At 38.8% G+C, this 19995-nt stretch overlaps 1 protein-coding gene across 6 annotated transcripts in view; it reads left to right on the forward strand.

Annotated features, from left to right (window-relative positions):
- The window catches only part of LOC137101497 (spectrin beta chain, non-erythrocytic 1-like), a 104388-nt gene extending 90316 nt beyond the window's left edge, over nt 1–14072 (forward strand). For 5 of the 6 annotated variants that reach the window (XM_067479982.1, XM_067479989.1, XM_067479963.1 and 2 more), the window contains 10 exons: nt 306–463; nt 2341–2479; nt 2874–2958; nt 3065–3261; nt 3339–3439; nt 3686–3740; nt 9569–9771; nt 9975–10148; nt 10725–10767; nt 11162–14072. In XM_067479982.1, coding sequence (XP_067336083.1) covers nt 306–463; nt 2341–2479; nt 2874–2958; nt 3065–3261; nt 3339–3439; nt 3686–3740; nt 9569–9771; nt 9975–10148; nt 10725–10767; nt 11162–11371 — 1365 coding nt within the window. In that variant the 3' untranslated portion in view covers nt 11372–14072. The remainder of the gene's footprint in view (nt 1–305; nt 464–2340; nt 2480–2873; nt 2959–3064; nt 3262–3338; nt 3440–3685; nt 3741–9568; nt 9772–9974; nt 10149–10724; nt 10768–11161) is intronic. The other variant, XM_067479998.1, reaches the window with a different exon arrangement.
- Nucleotides 14073–19995: the final 5923 nt, after the last annotated feature.

A 19995-nucleotide genomic window follows, 5' to 3' on the forward strand; every position in this document is an offset into this window, starting at 1 on the left:
GTGCAAGCATAAAAATGTTTATTTTCAAAACCTTTAAAGGCTTGGATATGGTGTCCTGCAGACCTAGTGCTGCATCCAAAAGTCATTAATTATGATTCCCAATTAAACAGAAAATGTTGGTGCATTTTATACTAATTAGGATGAACCAAACAATTCTCCAAAGGCAGCTTTTTGTAAGCGCTGAGATCAACAGTGCAGCATCAAATCTTTATCATTTATCATTGTTACTGTTAGGTATGATGTTTGTGTTCAGCCTTTGGTTTCTCTTAATTGAACCGTGCTGTATGTTGTCTCACCCTCTTCAGGTCCTGGAGGCCTGGAAAAACCTGCTGGAGGCGGTGGAGGGCCGGCGGATGAAGCTGGTGGACACTGGGGACAAGTTCCGCTTCTTCAGCATGGTGCGAGACCTGATGCTTTGGATGGAGGACGTAATCCGCCTAATTGAGGCTCAGGAGAAGCCCAGGTCAGGACATTTTAAAATACATTTACACTTACATTTAGTCATTTAGCAGACGCTTTTATCCAAAGCAACTTACAAGTGAGGTACAAAGCAGCAAAAATCTAAGTCAAGGAGAAAACATCAAAGCAAAGTCCTATTAGAAAAGTGTTCTCAGTTCGCGAGAAGCAAGTTCGAGAAAGAGCAGAAAGGATATTTTTTTTAAGAGATTTAAGTGCATAGGAGGATGCAGAAGAGTTCTGTTTTCAGCAGTTTTTGAATATTGGGAGGCAGTCTGTGGAGCGTGCAGAGTTTGGTAGCTCGTTCCACCATTGTGGGATCATTGTGCTAAAAAGTTTTGCTTGGTGTCTTCTGTGCGGTGCTGGGACCACCAGACGTCGTTCGTTGGCAGACTGCAGTGGGCAGGAAGGATTGTATACTTGTATGAGTGAGTTGAGGTAAGCGGGAGCTGTTGAGTTAACCACCCTGTGATCAAGAGACAGAGCTTTGAACCTGATGCGAGCAGCTACAGGAAGCCAGTGTAGAGATCTAAAGAGTGGTGTGACATGGGTCTTTTTTGGTGAGGCGAGCTGCTGTGTTTTGGATCATCTGCATGGGTTTGATTGTGGATATTGGTAACCCCATCAACAAAGCGTTGCAGTAATCAAGACGAGATATGACCAGCGCCTGTACAATAAGTTTGGTTGTATAGTCCGTGATGTAGAGTCTGATCTTCCTGATGTTGGAGAGAGCAAATCTGCACGCCCTAGAAACTGAGGAGATGTGGTCCTTAAAGCTCAGTTGGTCGTGGATGATGAACCCCAGATTTTTGGCCGATTTAGTGGGGACAATCACTGTAGATCCAATGTTGATGCTGACGTTGTGTTGTGTCGAAGGTCTGGCTGGGAAGACAAGGACTTTGGTCTTGGAGAGGTTGAGTTGAAGATGTCTCTCACTCATCCAGGCTGAGATATCTGAGAGACAGGCAGAGATGCATGATGAGACAGTGGAGTCGTCCGGTGTAAAGGACAGGAAGAGTTGTGTGTCATCAGTGTAGCAGTGATAGGAAAGACCATGTGAGTGAATGATGGCACCTAGGGATGTAGTATAGATGGAAAAGAGAAGAGAACCAAGAACTGAGCCCTGCGGCACACCGGTAGAGAGGCTATGAGAGTGAGAATGATGCCCCCACTAGGATACCTTGAAGGTTTGTCCTGATAGGTAAGAACGAAGCCAGTCTAGAGCTGATCCAGAGATGCCTAAGTCAGAGAGTGTGGACTAGGGGATCTAATGGTTCACAGTGTCAAAGGCTGATGATAGATCAAGTAGAATTAAGACAGAAGACTGACCTGTGGCTTTTGCAGCTCGAAGATATCTCACAACAGTCAGGAGTGCGGTTTATGTGGAGTGACCCCTCTTGAAGCCAGACTGGTTGACATCGAAGAAGTTGTTCATGGAAAGGAAGTCTGAGAGTTGGTTGAAGACTGCTCATTCCATTGTCTTGGCCAGAAAAGGAAGGAGGGAGACAGGTCTGTAGTTCTCCACTACAGAGGGATCTAGAGAAGGCTTTTTGAGCAGTGGGGTAATCAAGGCCTGCTTGAAAGAAGTTGGAAAAGTCCCTGATTTGAGAGATGTGTTGATGACTTGTGTAATAGGTGAATTTAACCACATTTCGCTGTTTCTCTGTTGTTAAGCTGCTTAGTGAGTTAATCTCCATTTTTATGAACTTTCTATAACAGCCAATGTGTTGTCAAATAACTCAGATAACGTGCAACAAGCCCTTGTTGTCTGATTAAAACAAAGCATTTATAGAATGTATCATCTGCTCTGTTTCATGTTAAACAAACTGAGGAGAAGAATTTCTTCTCATCTAAACATTTGTTTGTGTGTTTGCTTGTTTTCAGGGACGTGTCTTCAGTAGAGCTGCTGATGAACAACCACCAGGGCATCAAGGCGGAGATTGATGCACGCAACGACAGCTTCACCGCCTGCATCGAGCTGGGCAAAGCCCTGCTGGCCAAGAAGCACTACGCTTCAGAGGAGGTGGAGTCTAAAAACAAGATGCATCTGTCATAGTGTTTACATTATCCAAGGGTCTGATAATTTTCCACTTTTTAAGGCCTGGAGGTTTATTTCCACATGCATTTAAACTAAAAAAGGCACAAATGTTGTTTCCAGAAGTATCCTGACACTTTCACTTTTGACAGTGTTTCCTATAGATTTCTTAAATGTTCTCTGTTGAATTCTCCACACTGAGCTTTTACCTGAGTTCTTAAACATGAACGCTACAATCCATACACTGACTGTGCCGCTTTTTTTTTATTATTTTTTTTGCACCTTTTTTTTGCACACCAGCAGCATTAGTATAGTAGAAATTAGCTTATATTATACATTTGGAATTAGCTTTTTTAACTTTTTTTTTTTTTTTCTCCTGCAGATTAAAGAAAAGTTGTTACAGTTGACAGACATGAGGAAAGATATGATTGACAAGTGGGAGGACAGATGGGAGTGGCTTAGATTGGGTAAGATTTTTCAATTAGTCATACCCTTTCTCAGGGCATAAATTCACAGAAGTGAATGGGCTGAATCTGTCTGGTTTAATGTGTCATTTACTGTATTCGTGTTCAGTTCTCGAGGTGCACCAGTTCTCCCGGGATGCAGGTGTGGCCGAGGCTTGGCTGCTGGGTCAGGAACCTTACCTGTCCAGCAGGGAGATCGGGCAGAGTGTGGACGAGGTGGAGAAACTCATCAAACGCCACGAGGCCTTTGAGAAGTCGGCTGCCACCTGGGAGGAACGCTTCTCTGCATTGGAGAGGTTGACCACGGTAAGAAGCGCGAGCACGGCCGCACACTGGAGACATGATAAAGCTCAGAGACAGAGACATTGTGTTTTTGTGTCCAGATGGAGTTATTGGAAGTGAGAAGAACGCAAGAGGAGGAAGAAAGGAGGAGACAGTCTCCATCTACTGAGGCTCAGCCTGCAGATGCTGCAGCACAGCAAAGGTGAGTGTTTTTCTGTTTCATAGTATTTATTAGTCAAGATATTTATGGATAATAATTTTGTAAACACAAAAGAAATCGTTCCTATAATAGTGACATACCTGACATGGGCCTGACAAAGGGAAAAAAACTTCTCATTCACATCTCACCTGACTCACCAGGGGCAACCTGGGGTTAACTGTGTTGCCCAGAGACACTTCCACTAGTAACCAATGTGTCTAACTCTTTGTAAACTTTGTGTATTTGCAGAGTGGGTGAGCCAGCGTCTCAGAATGGCCTGCCATCCGATCAGGAGTCTCCCAGGGTTAGTTACCGCTCGCCTGCCTACCAGAAATACAGCAGCACCCTGCAGAGCCGCAGGACCACTACTGCACCCTGACAAACACACCGACACACACAAAATAACCACACACTTCAAAGCACATGCACATAAAGAAATGAAACATCCCAAACAGCTGAAAACATGTAACATGACCTTTTGACCTCATAGGTAAATATTAATAATATTAATAGTATTTAGTATTTAGTATAGTATTTGTCTTTTGTACTCAGAATTTGTTTGATCCTCCCTCTAATATTTCTAATCTAATATATGTATAATAAGCGTAGCTTTAAAGATGTTGCATTATTAACTTAAAAGACCTCCATGCCCACCTGGATCCTCTTTTCTGTGCTAATTAGCTGTTTTGAAGAAAAATCCAGTTATGACACTACTGTTCCTGTAAGAATGTGTCGGTGTGTGGGTTATAGCCTAGGGTTTACGTTAGGTCTTTTGGTCATGTATTCATTGTTTTGCAATGAAGCAAAAATATAAAAAATAAAACGCATCACAGACAGCATTAATTTCTTTAACTCAATTACCACCTCAATACCAGGATGGAAACTACTGAGAGGCATTTTCTATTAGAAGTGTTTATTTTACTACTTTAGGAGAGAAGTTTCCCACTTTGTCAAGTTACCAACAGTCTTAGCAGCGGATTATAATGATCAAAAGAAGGAATTCCGCTAAAGTCACTGTAAAAATATTAGAGCTGTTTAAATTTGATTATTTAATTGGAATATGTAGAGGGGAAAATCATTGCTGCTAAAATAGGGAATAAAGGGATTCACCACTTAAAACAAGATCCAGATGGACACAGGTGTGTTCAGTTTTATTCTTTTTCTGCTTCATAACACATACATCTGCAGGAGAAACTTTCTAATGTAAGACCTGAGATGCTCGACTAGCAGCAAATAGCTTTAATCTTTGTTATGTCTTCTTTCAGTTTGATAACTGGGCAATTAGTCTGTGGCCAGAAAGAATACTTATCTTTAATCAAATTAGGCGTCTGATGAACTTTTGACAAGTGCATATACACATTCTTTTTCTCAACCCAACATTCCTTTTAGTACTTCATTTCTTAAACAAATCAGAAATTGACCTTAGACAGGAGAACATGCAGAACTGCAGTTGTGCAACAAAATGGTGCTCTGTGCTTTTTAAACCAAAAATGACCAAACGCAGCAGCTGTAACATGAGTCATTCCTCCCCTTTTCCTTTTCCTTTCCCTCCCTCCTTCCCTGTCTTTCTCAGCTCGACACTCCTCTCATCCTCTCCCCTCAACTCTTAATGTTTCTGCTTGTTTACGTCATCATCTATAAACTCACACTGTGGAATATAAGCACAGGCCAATATCCAAACTGAGCTTTCAAACTGATTTGTATTTATGGCTGGTGTTTACCGATGAGTTAAAAGTTTTAATGTCGTCAGCATTTTAGAACAAATGTTTAAACGAACTGGAAAGAAACTACAAATACAACAACAACAAAAATATCACTAATTACTAAATTGTTGAAATAGTACAAAGGTCATCTTAAACAGAGTCATTGTTACATAAAGGCCTTACTCTTGCACCATTTCTACACAGAATGCAGGTCAGCTGTGACCTAGACTTTCTGTTGGACCTGAACGCCTGTGTCCTGTGTAGACACATGCAGGACTGAAACTGCAGCCATTTCTAGATCATGCAGCTTTCTTTGTAGACCCAGCCTTACCGTCTTAAAATAAATATTATATACTCTGAAGTGTGAGTTAATCACTAACACTTCACATTGACAGTCTATTAGTTCATATTAATCAAATAACAAATGTTTTGTATTCAATATATTTAATTGAGGATAGAATATAGACAGTAGTGTGTTTAGAAACAGATGTGTTATTGTTTTGGAGAGAGAAAGTATTTCCTACTGTAAAAAAAAAAAACTGAAATACAATAATGAATTTAATATTTGCAGGCCATCCATCAATATTATCCTAACAGCTTCTTCTGTTCAGGGTTTTGGGGGGTGCTGGAGTCTATCCCAGCTGTCTTTGGGTGAGAGGCAGGGTCCACCCTGTACAGGTCTCCAGTCTGTCTCAGGGCCAACACAGAGAGACACACACTGACACACAGCCATTCACTCCCACATTCACACTTACAGGGAATTTAGAGTCACTAATTTATATTATATACATATTACATTACATTATATACATATAGTTTATCTGCTATCTCACAATTATTGGGATGCTGGGATTATTCACACATTATCTAAAAGCATTTTTATTAATAAATGCCCCAAAATTCATCACCAATCTTTATTCATTCATTTTTTGTTCTCAGACATAATCACTATAGACACTGACCACATCTACATGAATGTTTGAAGTCATAAAACTATTTCCAATACATTTGAGCATTTACATTATTCCGTGTGTGTGTCTATTTGTGTATGTGCTCCACCCTTCTGTTTTACATCCCCACCTGTCATTATATTTATTCAGTTAAGATTTTGTCTGTGCAACAATGTTTTGTATTAACTGTTTTCATGGTTTACTGTTATAATGTCTTTATTTCCTTCAGTTTCTTTTGCATGTCCATCCAGCTCCTTCAGTCATCTTCAAACTAACACACATTCCTAAATAAAATCCTGTCAGAACCAAATCACTGCACTCTGACCTGTTCTGATTTGTAGGTCCATGTGTTACACATGTTTAGTTGTGACTTCTCCATAAATAGCATTGTAATAGTGTTTTTGTTGCATGTAGTCATTATTAGCTTTTTCTGTTTCTTCATCCCATGTTCTTTTTTTGGGGGGGGGGGGGGGGGGGTTACACCGATCAGCCCCAACATTAGCACTGTGGTCATGGAGGACCAGGGTCAGCATGACCACACTGAGCAGTCTGCAGCTCCACAGCCTCATACAACATGTGCACACTGTGCTTGGCTGCCTCATTTCTCAGGTGGTAAAAGTACACAAAGTCAATACTCAACTTATAATTGGCATCCACACAATTATCACTTTAAATCTATTACTCAGGTACAAAGGACAAAAGTCAAAATACTCCACCAAGTAAACAATGGATTTTTAAAAATAGTGATTATGGTAATTATGGCAAAACTAAGAATCAAATGTCACTGTTGGTGAAGGTGGAGCTGATTTTAACCAACACCATCAGCAATATTTAGTTCATCACATTTTTATAAAAACCACATCATATTTTTCAACTAGCAGGTGGTGTTGATGTGGATGATTCGCGCACATCTATGTGGATCGTTACCACTGAATGAATTGTAGTAATTTACCTTGTATTTATACCAATGTATTTCCCTTACTTTTTAGAAGGAAATTATCTCACAAGAATTATTTTACCAATGCTTTTTTGGGATATGGCATAAGTGATGTAGACACTTTTTCACCCACTAGTTTTCCAACCGGTGGTAACTTTAATTCTCGACCTCATAAAAAACCTAAAACCTTGTAAATTGTATGAATGTTTTTCACAAAAAAATAATGAAATACAAAATAATGTAGATGTAAAATAATGTATGTTCTTCATGAAAGTAAAGAAGAATTCAAATTACATTTAGCCATAACATGGAAAATACTACACTAATATTATTACGAGCTCACTCAGCTTTTATGTAAGGCAAACCTTCATGAAGCAGTTGGATGTTGCGTGACATGTTAAGTGTGTGCGGTAAAATAATTCAATGACATAATCTCAAATATACATTAGCTTGTTTTACAGGATTTTTATTCTCAGAATTTGTCATAACCTTGTCAAACATGCGAGATAACCTGTACTCTTTACATCAAGTTACAGCTTGTAATAGCGGTTACACTGGTTCGACCCACAACAAGCGGTACCAAGAGCATTTAGGACTTGGTCTCAGTTCTAAGAATTAACTAACTAAACGTTAAGAGAAGCTCCCTGCATTAGTCTGGTCCTCCTAACACTCTAAAGCTCCCAGGATTGGTCCAGATCTTGCGGCCTTCTGTTAAAGCTCCCAGGATTGGTCCAGCCTCTGAACTGTTCTCAAAAAGAGCCTCCACCATTCATCCAGCCCTTGAAGAGCTCAGTAATGGGGTAATAAGCATCCGGCTGGAGTGGGTGTGGTGTGGAAAAATAAATCTGTTCTGATACTAGGCCTATTGCATTCTCCCCTCACAAATAATGATGCCCAGTAATGATTTCCAAGCAATGTCGTGGTTGATTGTTTGAGACTTGTGTTTTTTGGTCTTTTCCCATCTTCTGGCTTCTTCCTTTTCCTGTCAGTCTTTACACTGTCCACCATCTTGGGTGTGATGTAGTGGTGTTGTGATTTATTGTGCATGGCCTTCAGACATTTGTAATCAGTGCATGATCTGACTATGTTGGCTCTCTGTGCTGCTAATATACGATGCACATGTTTTTATAATCCAGCTGAGCTCACACAATTGAAGTGCTAAACAGAAAAACAACTAAAATGCACTAAAAAGGCTGCTTTAGGTGTGATCAGGTGATGAATCGGAAGGTTTGCTGCAAAGATCAGGTTGTGTTGCTTTTGAGAAACGTTGCAGAACAGATGCAGACTTCAGGCTCGACTTTAACAAACCCAGAAAAGACTTGTAACATGACAAAATTCGTGATTTCACTTCAATCTTTAACTTAAATCAGTTAAATCTTTTTAAATCCTTTCGACAGTTTTACAGCCTGGAATCAACTGAGAAAACTGCAGTGTGAAGCAGCTGTGCCTCATGATGCTTAGTGTCAGATCGTACAGAATTGTGATTTAATAACCACATTTTATCCTTGACACAACCCGCAGTAGCGATTTGGTAATTTACTGGTGAAAAACCATTGCAGAGCTGCAGCAACTAGTTCTTTAATACACTGGTCAATTAAAAAATTAATCCAACTATTTTAATAATTGGTTAGCTGTGCACATCTTTTTCAGTGTTTTCTGTTGCATATTTCTGGAAATTTAAATATCTTTTAGGTTGTTAGTTGGACAAAACTACTCAGTGTGGCCTGAAATAAATTGTGAAAGTCATTTTTAAAAATCTTCAAATAAATTATAGAGAATTTAAATGACTGATAAAATATGTGGCAGTTGAACAAATAAAAATACTGTAATTGTTAGTTGCAGCAGCTTTGAATTACAAACTTAGCAAAGTGGATAACTGTGGAGGAAATCCAGACCTCCAGGGGCCCCACAAGTCCCAACCCACAAGAACTAAGTCAGGCCCTGTAATGAGGCCCTCTGGCAAAAGTCATTAATAAAACTCGATTTAGTTAAATTATTGCAGACTGACCAAGACACAGTAAAACCAAGGGAGGTTGTCACCCAGCACAGAGATACTGTACAGTAGTAATACATAACAGTGATACATGCAGTTTTTATCACTTTTCACTTCTAGCTACCCGTCTCATGCAGTTTTTCATTTGATTTGGTTTAGTATTTTTTAAAATGCATTTGTTGCATGTTTTGTTTTGTTTTGAGTTTCTTTATCACTTCTTTTAGTAATGATTCAGAGAAGTTTGTTTTACAGTTTATGCAATTTTGAGAAATCAAAAACTCTGGTACTTGGATTTTTTTAATTTATTTTTTTAAATACAGTTTGATGTGGGATCACATGCTCTCAACCAGTTTTAATGCTGCAGATTGATTTCAGAGCATTAAGTTGATCCAGAACTCGACAATTTCAGTGGCTACACAGCCTGTGATTCTGCTCTGCTCTGCATGTTGCAGCTCTCATAACTGATTTACAGCTTATGTGTGTCTGAGAGAATATTTGAAAGAATTTATTAGGTGACTGAGTGATTGTTCTTTGTCCTACTGGTTCCAGGAAAATGTTGAAGGGGGTGAGGCGGTTAATGGAGTATCAGAGCCTAGTCTTGCAGGGTCTCCAGGGGCAACTCGCAAGGGCAAGGTCAGCCAGGCGGCGACCCTGCCAGCAAAAACCCAGCAGGACGCCCCTGCATCCCAGCTGGAGAGCTTCCTCCACCGCAAGCACGAGTGGGAGGGTCACAACAAAAAGGCTTCAAACAGGTAGGAAGCATTTGCTGAATGTCGTGCTGTGATAGACTTGCTCAGTTCATTTTATTAACTTATTTATTCATAAATTGGGATTGATGTAAAATATATCTCCCAGATGTTTATTACTTCTGTAAGATAAATAATGGATTTGATCAAGGAAAAGACCGAAGACATCAGTAACAGCACAGAATAAAACACTTGGCGTGTCCCTACAGGTCGTGGCACAACGTGTACTGTGTGATTAATCAGCAAGAGATGGGATTCTATAAGGACCAGAAGAGCGCCAGTCAGGGAATTCCCTACCACAGTGAGATTCCCATCAGCCTGAAGGATGCGGTCTGTGAGGTGGCACTGGACTACAAAAAGAAGAAGCACGTTTTCAAGCTCAAGTGAGTGTCATGGTGACGCTGATGATGACGGCAAGTTATTATTACCGTCACAATTCAAAGCTGAATTTGCACATTTGGGATAATGAGTTGTCTTCCTTTGATAGCTCAGTCTCACTCGCATCTGTAAAAGTGACCTATAACGGTTCAATTTCAGTGGGATTTAAACACTCTGAGGAAAACAAATCTGCTTAGGACCCCTAGAAAAATTATGCAACTGAGAAACCCTTTAGCTTTCTTCGGTGTCAAAGTCATGGACCATGGTGTCTGTTCATCCATGGCTCCACTACAAACAGGGTTTTAATACTGACTTCTGCTACTTGTAGAGCTGCCAATTTGATAATATAAATATATGCACACACACACACAATTTGCACATTTTTACTGTTGTCATTGACATTTTTTCTGATACAAAACCTTAACCAAGCTCCACAGTTGGTGATGATTCTCATTGGGTTCACAATTTCTCTGACATCACACATTTAACGGCTCATTAAAGTTTGTCAGCTTTAAAATTTCAACCATCTGTAAATGTAAACGTTCACACTAGTGATTATTTAATTCCTCTGATTTCCACAGAATCACTGATGGGAACGAGTATCTCTTCCAAGCCAAAGATGATGTAAGTTTGAATGAAAATCCAACCATCAATATTATTTAGACTAAGTCTTACAGTGAGTTTTTATATTTTAATGTAACTAAAGGTTTAAGCAAAAAATCTTCTTTAAAATAAGTTTCTTTTTACATTTATTTGTATTTCTAAATATTTTACTTGTAGTCCCCCTGGTTGGCGATCAATAACAGCAGCATTAAATGAAACAACCGTTAATAATAATACCGTGCCGTAATACCGTAATAGTATATGCATTTGGGCATTCGAAAAGGCTGATTTATAAACGGGTTGAAAAGAGAGAGGACGGCTGTTCTAGTTCAAAAGAAACTGACCTGTCTCTTGTCTTTCTGTCTCATCACACGTGTCCACCTCTAACATTTCGCTCGTTCTCTCCATTCTCCAGGAGGAGATGAACACGTGGATCTCGACCATCACGGCAACAGTGTCAGGCGACAAGTCGGAGATCACGCCCAGCAGCCATAGCACGCCTCCCCCTGCTGCACGTGCCCAGACGCTGCCAGCCTCCGTTGCCACGGCAGTGGCTGAGTCCAGCCCGGGCAAACGAGAGAAAGACAAAGAGAAACGCTTCAGTCTGTTCAGCAAAAAGAAATAGACGCGCCTCCTTCCCTCGTCCTCCTCTTCCCTTGTCTTTCTCCTCCTTCCTTCTGGTGCTGTTTGAGGTCGCTCCTCGTTATTAATCGATCTTTGGTCAAATATTTGTTGAAGACATCCGTGTCAGATGACCAAAGTTTCAATTTCCATCTGGTAGCAACTGACGCTGTCCTAACTTTAAACTAAAAGAATTATGGCTCAAAATACAATGTATTTAAGTGTAATTATTAGTGAGATAAATTACCATAACATCAGATGATGAAGATGAAAATGTTTCTTTTTCACCACTTTTTATTAACATTTTAGCTCATTTAACAATGTGGACAGTTCTTCCAGCATCCAGCAGTTGCTGACTCTTGCAGAATCTCAAACAGCCCATCCTTCTCTTCTTTCTTCCTCCTCTGTGTCCTCTTTCTCTCTCCTGTTCCTCTCAAAGCGTGACTCCAGCATGCAAGCTCCGAGCCAAAACTCTCCACTCTGTGCCTATCAACCGTCTGGTCTGGCTCAGAGCTCCAGTACAGCTACAACACACCACCTGTATCCTCTGTTCAGTTTTTTCAAGATAAGGAGCTGGAAAAATTTATTAAAAATGATCAGATTGAAGGAAACTCAATAGGGTGGGCGGGGTCCTCAAACGCTTCAGGCAGCTGCTGGCATGAAAGAATCAAACCCAGAGTTTGCAGCTGAACAACAACGACATGATGTAGAATATTCCACTTTATTAAATCTTACTGCTATTATTCGTGTTTTCTATGTTTTCCTCTTCTGCTTTCTCACCATCCCAGCTTTTCCATCGACTGCTGCCTTCTGTGGGTTGTCTTTACACTTCCCAGCTATCTCCATTGTTTCTTTTGTTTTTCGGGGAAGTTGTAGGTAGTTCCTGTTTGGGTCCATCCTCACTTTTTTGCGAGGCCTTGTCTTTGCAAGATGATGTGTATCCCCCGGTAGTGGGGAAACCTGAGACCACAGCGGGGTAAACCTCTGAGATTGCACCGCTCATGTGTTAGTAGTTTGAGCCGAAATGTGAATAGCTGCAGAAAAATGTAGACTCAAGTTGTAAAGTGCAGAAAAATATCTGTAGTCAACACCCTGAGCATGTTATGTGTTTGGGAAGCGAAACAGCATTTTGTGCACTGAACCTTAACACATTTCCATTAGCTAATGAAATATAATAAGCAAGTGAAACGTAAATGATCACCTTTGACTTATGTTAAATGTTGGGGTCGTCTAATTCCTGCAGCATACCAGTAAGAAATGAGAGGCTGTAATTCAGAGCGTTACCCTTTGGTGCTTTGAATTGTATGTATAACTTGTGTATAACAAACTGTTAAAAATAAACCTGTGTTTAATTTTACTATTATTATTATTGTTATTGCTACTAATAAGACCTACCACCCGTAATAAGCTTCATTTGACTATAACTGAAAACATTAGCATATGTACGCGTGTAACTAATCTGAATGAAGGCGCTGTCAAATTCAGCTCAACTTGATGGGAGAACTACAGTAATAAGCCCAGTGAGAATGTTTGGATACATTAAGGTTTATTTTCTACCCTCTTTAAATCTTTGAAACCTTTAGTTATAAGGAGTAATTCTTTTCTTTACTCCTTCAGTATGTACTTTGTGTTCCACACTTAAGCTCTGTCTAAGGTTTATTTAGTCCAAGTATGAAGGCTTCGATGTACTATAAGAATTTAATTACTTTGAGCATCGCTGTTAAGTGAATAAGTTGGTTTCAAATTGTATTTACTGGAAGTGAGTAATGTTGCAGAATAATGGTCGCTTGCTTATTGGCTTCAGCACTCCATTTGTTTGATTTCACAACATTTCCGGCCAATGACCTCGCAGTGAAACCTATTAAATTTCTTGGGCTATGGAGGTTTTTAATGACAAAATTAGAAAAACTGTGCACTGATATCGCGTGATTTCAGAGACTTCAGAGCATGTCAGCTATGGTTTAAACCCTAGGCTTACTTTCATTTTGATAGTTTGTTCAATTGTGTGCTAAAACTGTGAAACAAATCTGACCTGATGGCACCTCCCAATAGGTGCAACAACTGATACCAAAGGCTGGATTAAGGCAACATTTAACCATGAACTAAAACTGGAATCAAGCCACATATTCTCCAGATCTGATAATCTGTTGTGTCTTTAACACACAATGCCAACAGCCTGAAGTTGAAACCTGCTTGTTCCCTTTTATTTTTTAGGCAGTATTTATAATTTTGTCACTAATGAGCTTTCATAACCAGCAGGAAATTTGGAGTAAAAGAGCAGGAATGAGCCCAAAAAGCTTAAAGATGGGTTGGTTTGTTTTGGTGGTGGGGTTGGTTTTGTTGGGTGGGGCTTTAGGCAAAAGAGACTCTTCACTTGGCGATTGGCCCTGAAATGTTTCCCGTTTTGTTTTCTCTTTTTTTCTTTATGTTAACTTCTCTGGCAATTTGATAAGTATAGTGTGCACTCCTCTGTAACTGTAACCATAGTAACAAGGTCTTTCTTCATATTGCACAAACAATGATGCCACGATGGGGGTGGGTGGGGTCGGGTGGGGATAGGGATGGGCTCAAGTAGGAGTTTGTAGGTGAGGTGGCGAGTGCGTGTGATGTGGACCAGGGGTCACTGCTTAGTTGGATCTGCACCCGTAGACTTCTCCCCATCTGTTACATATGTGCAAAAAGCCATTAAAATGCTTTTAAAACGAGCCGAACAGACTCCGTTTTCTGTCGTGTGTCAAGTGTGTTAAGAAATCAAATGTATAATTTAGTCAATGCAATGTGCACATTGGTAGATAAAATATTGTAATAATTGTATAAATTATACACTTAACTAATTCCTCATGAATTGATGCGTTGTCTTTTTACTGTCTCTTACAACTGACCAAGTCGCTGAGGCTTTATTTAATTAGTTCATACTGAATAAATCTGTTAAGAAATGTGAATTCACTGTTAAACCAGTCATTTATTATTATGCCACTAAATTAGCTGCCTTCAGCAGCTGATGATTCCCTGAATAGTGGTCCAATTTGGATCAATATACATTTTAGTATATAAAGCTGTTCTGCAGTTAAAGATGTGTGTTTTGAAATTGCGTACCTAATTATCCTAATGCATGTGATTTCTGTAGAAGTGTAAAATGTTGAAGCTGTAGTTAAAGTTTCCTGTATCATGTAGTCTACTATTCAGGCAGGGAAGAGTCCTTAGTTTGATACAGCAACATTCGGAGGTAGGAATTCTTTCAACATTCTTGGGTGGATGGAGACAATTACATTTTTACATAAATTACAAAACTAATCAATAAATACACAGTTAAAACACAGTTAACTCCACTTTGGTAGATGGCGATGCTATCTTGTCTTTTTCATTAAAAATGACTGTGTCTTTAACATAAGCAAGAATGAGAGTTTTGGAGTTTGATCTCATATCCATCAGCTTAGAATTCTAAAAACATTTGTCATACAGCCACATGCAGATGGAAACAACGTCTGAGGACAGGCACACAGTGACACGTTGACTTTTGGTCAATCAGATTTGTTAAATTAAATATTTTAAATTAGATTTATCTTTCATTTCCTTAAGGTAAATTATTAAGACTTAATGAAGTGTTGTTAACACGTTTAATTACTGGCAAATTGGATAAATCTTCAGAGAGACCATATTAAAAACCATTTAATATTTGTATGCTAGGGCTCCACTGAAACAGTTTTTTGCATTTACACTTAAAAAAGCACTAAGAGGGCTCCTAAATTACACCACTGATCTCAGATCCAGTCCTGAAGAACGAATCAGCTTTGACACTGGCCACAACCTCTGAGACACAGGAATTAATTTAAATATAGAGTCTGTAATTATTATAAGTGTGTGGTTCCTAATTGATGTGAACTGAAGTGTTAATGTCATTTGTTTATTGTCCATAAAAGAATGAAACAAAATAAAAAATTTACTACTTTGACTTTTACTCCACTGCATTTAAGAGCAAATATCTCTACTAATTATCTAATCGCGCTGCATTATATGTTACTGTATACATTTTATAATAAACTTTTTGTTTTTTTAATGAAAACTAATCACTAGTGAGACAAAATCTCTTCACCAAACCAGGATCACACATAATGTCAGTTCCTCTTCCCATGGTCTTATTAAAAAGACTTATTTTACATATTAGCAGTACTCAAACTGAGCTGGTTTGAAGTAATTTTACTCTTTGGCATGTTGTGCTGAGTTTGGCCTGCCTACAGAGATCTGCATTTATTGCCCAACCCCTGGAATAATGGTCTATTTTCAGATATAGAGCTGCTGAATTCATCGTAAAATGTGCCTTCAAATGAGGATCATTGGATGTAGTGTCACATTCACTCTGTCATGTCAAAGTCCATCAAACAATATAACGAGCAGCTGCCAAACGGTTACTGAACTTGACCTCAGCGTTCTCTCTGTATCGTCCGCTCAGAAAGGGGGAGATGTAAAGCAGAGCAAAGCCAGTTGTTGGTGTTATTGTGCTGAGAACTGGGACAGAGCTGGTCCCTGCTGATTCACACATTATCATGATTGATAGACTTTTTTGTTCTCCTCCTTCTGAAGGAAGCAGCCACCTACCAGTGCTCAGTGGCATCACGACCATCCACTGTGTTCATTTGGATTAAATCATGTGCATGCAACTAAAGCTCCAAGAGAAGCAGAGATCTTTACTTTGCTTAGGATTGATTTATTTTCCTTTAAATACATGTGCAGTTAAAATGATGGTTTTATGTCCTCTGGGTTTTACTTGTTATGATTTAGTTTTCTGTGTATTTGAAGTGCTTTGGTCAACAGGACATTGTTTTTAAAGTGCTTTGTAAATAAAGTTGATTTCAAATTAATTAATAAACATACATGTGGCTACATTAATTGTACACAATAGATTTTTCTGAAGGTGGCTTGTGAGATTTTTATGTCTCTGTGTGCAATGATGATCTTCTGAGCTCAAAATGTCTTGCTTTGTGTGTTTAGTTTGGTTTAAAAATAATGTAAGAAAATGTGTTTGGTGCTTAAATGATCAGTTCATCAAAATCGTACAACTGAAAATGATTTGTTCCTACAGATGTTACAGAGCTCATCACAGCAAATTTTTCCTCATACACGGAGATCCAGAGTGTGTGTGTGTGTGTGTGTGTGTGTGTATTGCACAGCAGGGAGCAGGGATTAATCAGGATTACAATCTACACTCAGTGTTTAATTATGTGCACACACACACACACACACACACACACAATGTACAGACTTTGGTTGGTACAGTCATTTCCCCAGATCTGAGAATGTCTTAAAGTACTTTTGCAGTCTTCTACTCTAACCAGGTTTGTAGAATAGAACCCTAGGTCCATTTACTAACAGCTAAATAGAAAATACATATACTTCATCTAGACTGGTTTAGTTACTGTACTCTGATTACCTACACTAATTAGCTGGTGTCTGGTTGAATGTATGACTAAGTCTCGACTTTTGAAGTAGATCACCACGGATAAACAGTAAACACAAAAGAACATGCATGTAACCCATAAACGAGATATTCATTGACCCATATAAAAATTAAATACATTTTTTTTTTATTTCCTTGAAGTGGGTGTTTTCAATTTGAGCAGCTTTTAATGCCATGTATTACTTCTTATAAGTCAAATCGATCAAATACTCAACAGTTTCAATTTTAGTTAGTTCTCAAACACTCAATCTACTATTAACCTTTAACAGAATTCTTCGTGTGTATATATATATCAAGAAAAATTAATGCAAGTTACTATGGGCACACATTAAGTGAACAAATGGATGACTCTTAAACATCAGGTCTGTTTTTACATCTTTTTTCTTGTTGTGCTTGTAGTGATGCATTTAGAGGCTTCACGTAAATCACATTATCACGTTATGATAGTATAAATAAATTGTGTATTCAGACTGAGACCAAACGAAGTACTAATGTGCAGTTTTTACTTTATTTTAATATTTTTTAAGATTTACAGAAAATATAAATCACTTTGGGTGTAAATAATCTGTGTTACAGTTTTACTGCTTTTATTTTTCTACTGCATTTGTTAGAAGTACTTTGTTGTCCAGCCGTTGACTATAATCCTCCTTTTTCAATGCCGCTCTATGAAACGACCATGTGAAAACACTTTATTCTGGTTCTGGCTTTGGTTTTTCCTCATGGTGCAGAGTCCAGGGCACCAGCTTGTGCTGACGGTGTCATTTTGGTTTCTGGCCACATGATGGCACAGGACAACCAGCACAGTGTTACTGTACTCTTTACTTCCTTCTAGACTGTGGTCACTCAGATGCTGAAAGTATCATCCAATGACAACACCAAAAAACTTGAGTAAATCTACTTAGTTCATTTGCACCAGTGGGCAACAGAGAAAACTCTATCCACTGAAAGCTCAAAAAATCAGCAGCTGTACATCGTTCATTTTTTTTGTCTTTTTTGCAGCAGCTGTTTCTACCTGCAGAGTGTGTGTACAATGGTGTCACAGGCAAACACAGCTTCCAAAATTAGTCCTGGGAGTGTGTGTTTTGTGTATGTGTGTGTGTGTGTGTGTTTGTGTGTGTGACAGACAGGAAGGGAAGGTCCTGAATGAGTAGAGAGCTGTACCTGTCTTTTTCCCATGTACACTGACAGGTCTCACATGAAGCATAAGACAGTAGGACATCACAATCTGTAAACTGCACAGTATGAACATGAGTTTAGCAGAGTAACAGCAGTGTTCAGAGCATTTCCATCATTTATGCAAGTACAGAATTTAGTAAACACTCTGTTCTGCTTTTACTGCAGAATTGTTACTGATGAGCAACTTTTAATTTAAACTTTTAGATTTAAACACAAGGAGTGGACAACACAGTGTCTTTCAGTTGTTCCAAAGTGCAGGACAAAAACCTTTGGTGAAGCAGCTTTTAGTGTTTTTGCTTCGAGTCATTGGATCTCAGAACAACAGGAATTGCGGATGTTTTTAAAGCAACAATTTTAACTACAAAAGCACAGTTTTAGCCTGAATTTCGATGAAAATATTTTATGTGCCCTTATTATTATTAATGTATGGATTTACGTCAATATTTAATCAATTTATATCATTTTGTTTTATTTTTTAATCTCCGCAGTTATCTTGTGTTTTATTTGCTGAACAGTTTTATCTATAACCTCATCTAAATTAAAAAATATTTCTCCATTTTTTTAACTTGATTTTTAATCTTTTATTCGTGTGCATTAGTCTCACTGTCCAACAGCCTTGTTCCTTTATGTCTTATTGCCCTCGTTAGGTGTGCATTGTTCTTGACTATATTATTATTATTGCAATATTATCCCCATTTTGACTCTTTATCTTTTATTGTCTTTGCTTGGTTCACCTTTCTTCAACTTTCAATCACTGTAAAGCACTTTGACTTGCATTTACCTGTAAGAAAGGTTCCATATAAAGATGGTTTTGATGTATTCATTGATTGATTATATTGGAGAGTGCACATTAATCGGCGTAAATGTGCTGCTCCACAGCTAACAGACACTCTTGGTAAATACATTATTTGACAGTAACGGCAGTTTTAATTTCATTTCAGCAGACAAGCAGTTTTTAGTTAGTTCGTCCACTCTGTGAGTCTGCAGGACTGTCTTACAGCTCTGCTTGGTCCAATTACCACATCTGAAGTCAACACAAAAAGTTCTACATCAGCCCACACAAACACGCACTGTCTGTCCCAGGTGATCCATTGAGTCTCCATTACAGCCTACAGTCTTGGCTCTTAAAGGTCTGAGGGTTGGACACCGAGCAGCAAGTCTGTAAACTGTTTAGTTACCTGGAGCCTGGGAAAAGGTTATAACTGGGTCCTGAGTTCTGCACTTCGTCTGCTGCAGTGTAACATGGTAGAAAACAGCAGTTATTCTCTGTCTGCTGAATTAAAACATGATGTAAACATTGTACATATACCCTATAATACATATTATACAATATAGTTATATAATACAATGTATACAGTACCATTAGTACAACAGTACACTGTAACATTGTAACATAATACATATAATATAAAACAGTATAAACACTATATCCACTGTTATATTCACCCTCAGTGTAAAAAAAAACATAATCTAAGTATAGCAGTTTATATCAGTTTTTTTACTCATAAATTCTCCTTTTTGACTGCGTTTTGTTTGATTTGTTGCAGTTTAATTCTCTGTACATCATCTTCTTCTTTTTCATCTTCTTCTTCGTGTAGTGAGACGCCTCCAGACTTCAGAACCGCGGACAGCTCCTCCTCGTCCTCAGCTGCTGCTGGTGTTTGTAGTTCAGACAAATCGAACTCCATATCCCGTCGTTCTTTGCGGCATTACGTCCTCTCCAACAGCGCCTGGGTGTTTTCTCTCCGCGCGTCGTGGTTACCTCCCGAGACCGACAAGTTCCGTACAAACCGCCACGATGAGCCGGAAAAGTTCACGCATGACCTTCAAAATAATAGGAGTAATTTGACAAAAATGACATTTATGTTTATATAAAACAGTTAAAGCATTTTTACAAATTGAGAATGAAATAAAAACTGAAAAATGCTATTCTCCTCTGTTAAACTGAGTCTGCTGTAAAGAGGAGAAAAAGTTGCCAAACAGAAACTAACGTTTAC

Source organism: Channa argus, chromosome 1, assembly GCF_033026475.1.
Source record: "Channa argus isolate prfri chromosome 1, Channa argus male v1.0, whole genome shotgun sequence".
Classification (NCBI taxonomy): Eukaryota; Metazoa; Chordata; class Actinopteri; order Anabantiformes; family Channidae; genus Channa; species Channa argus.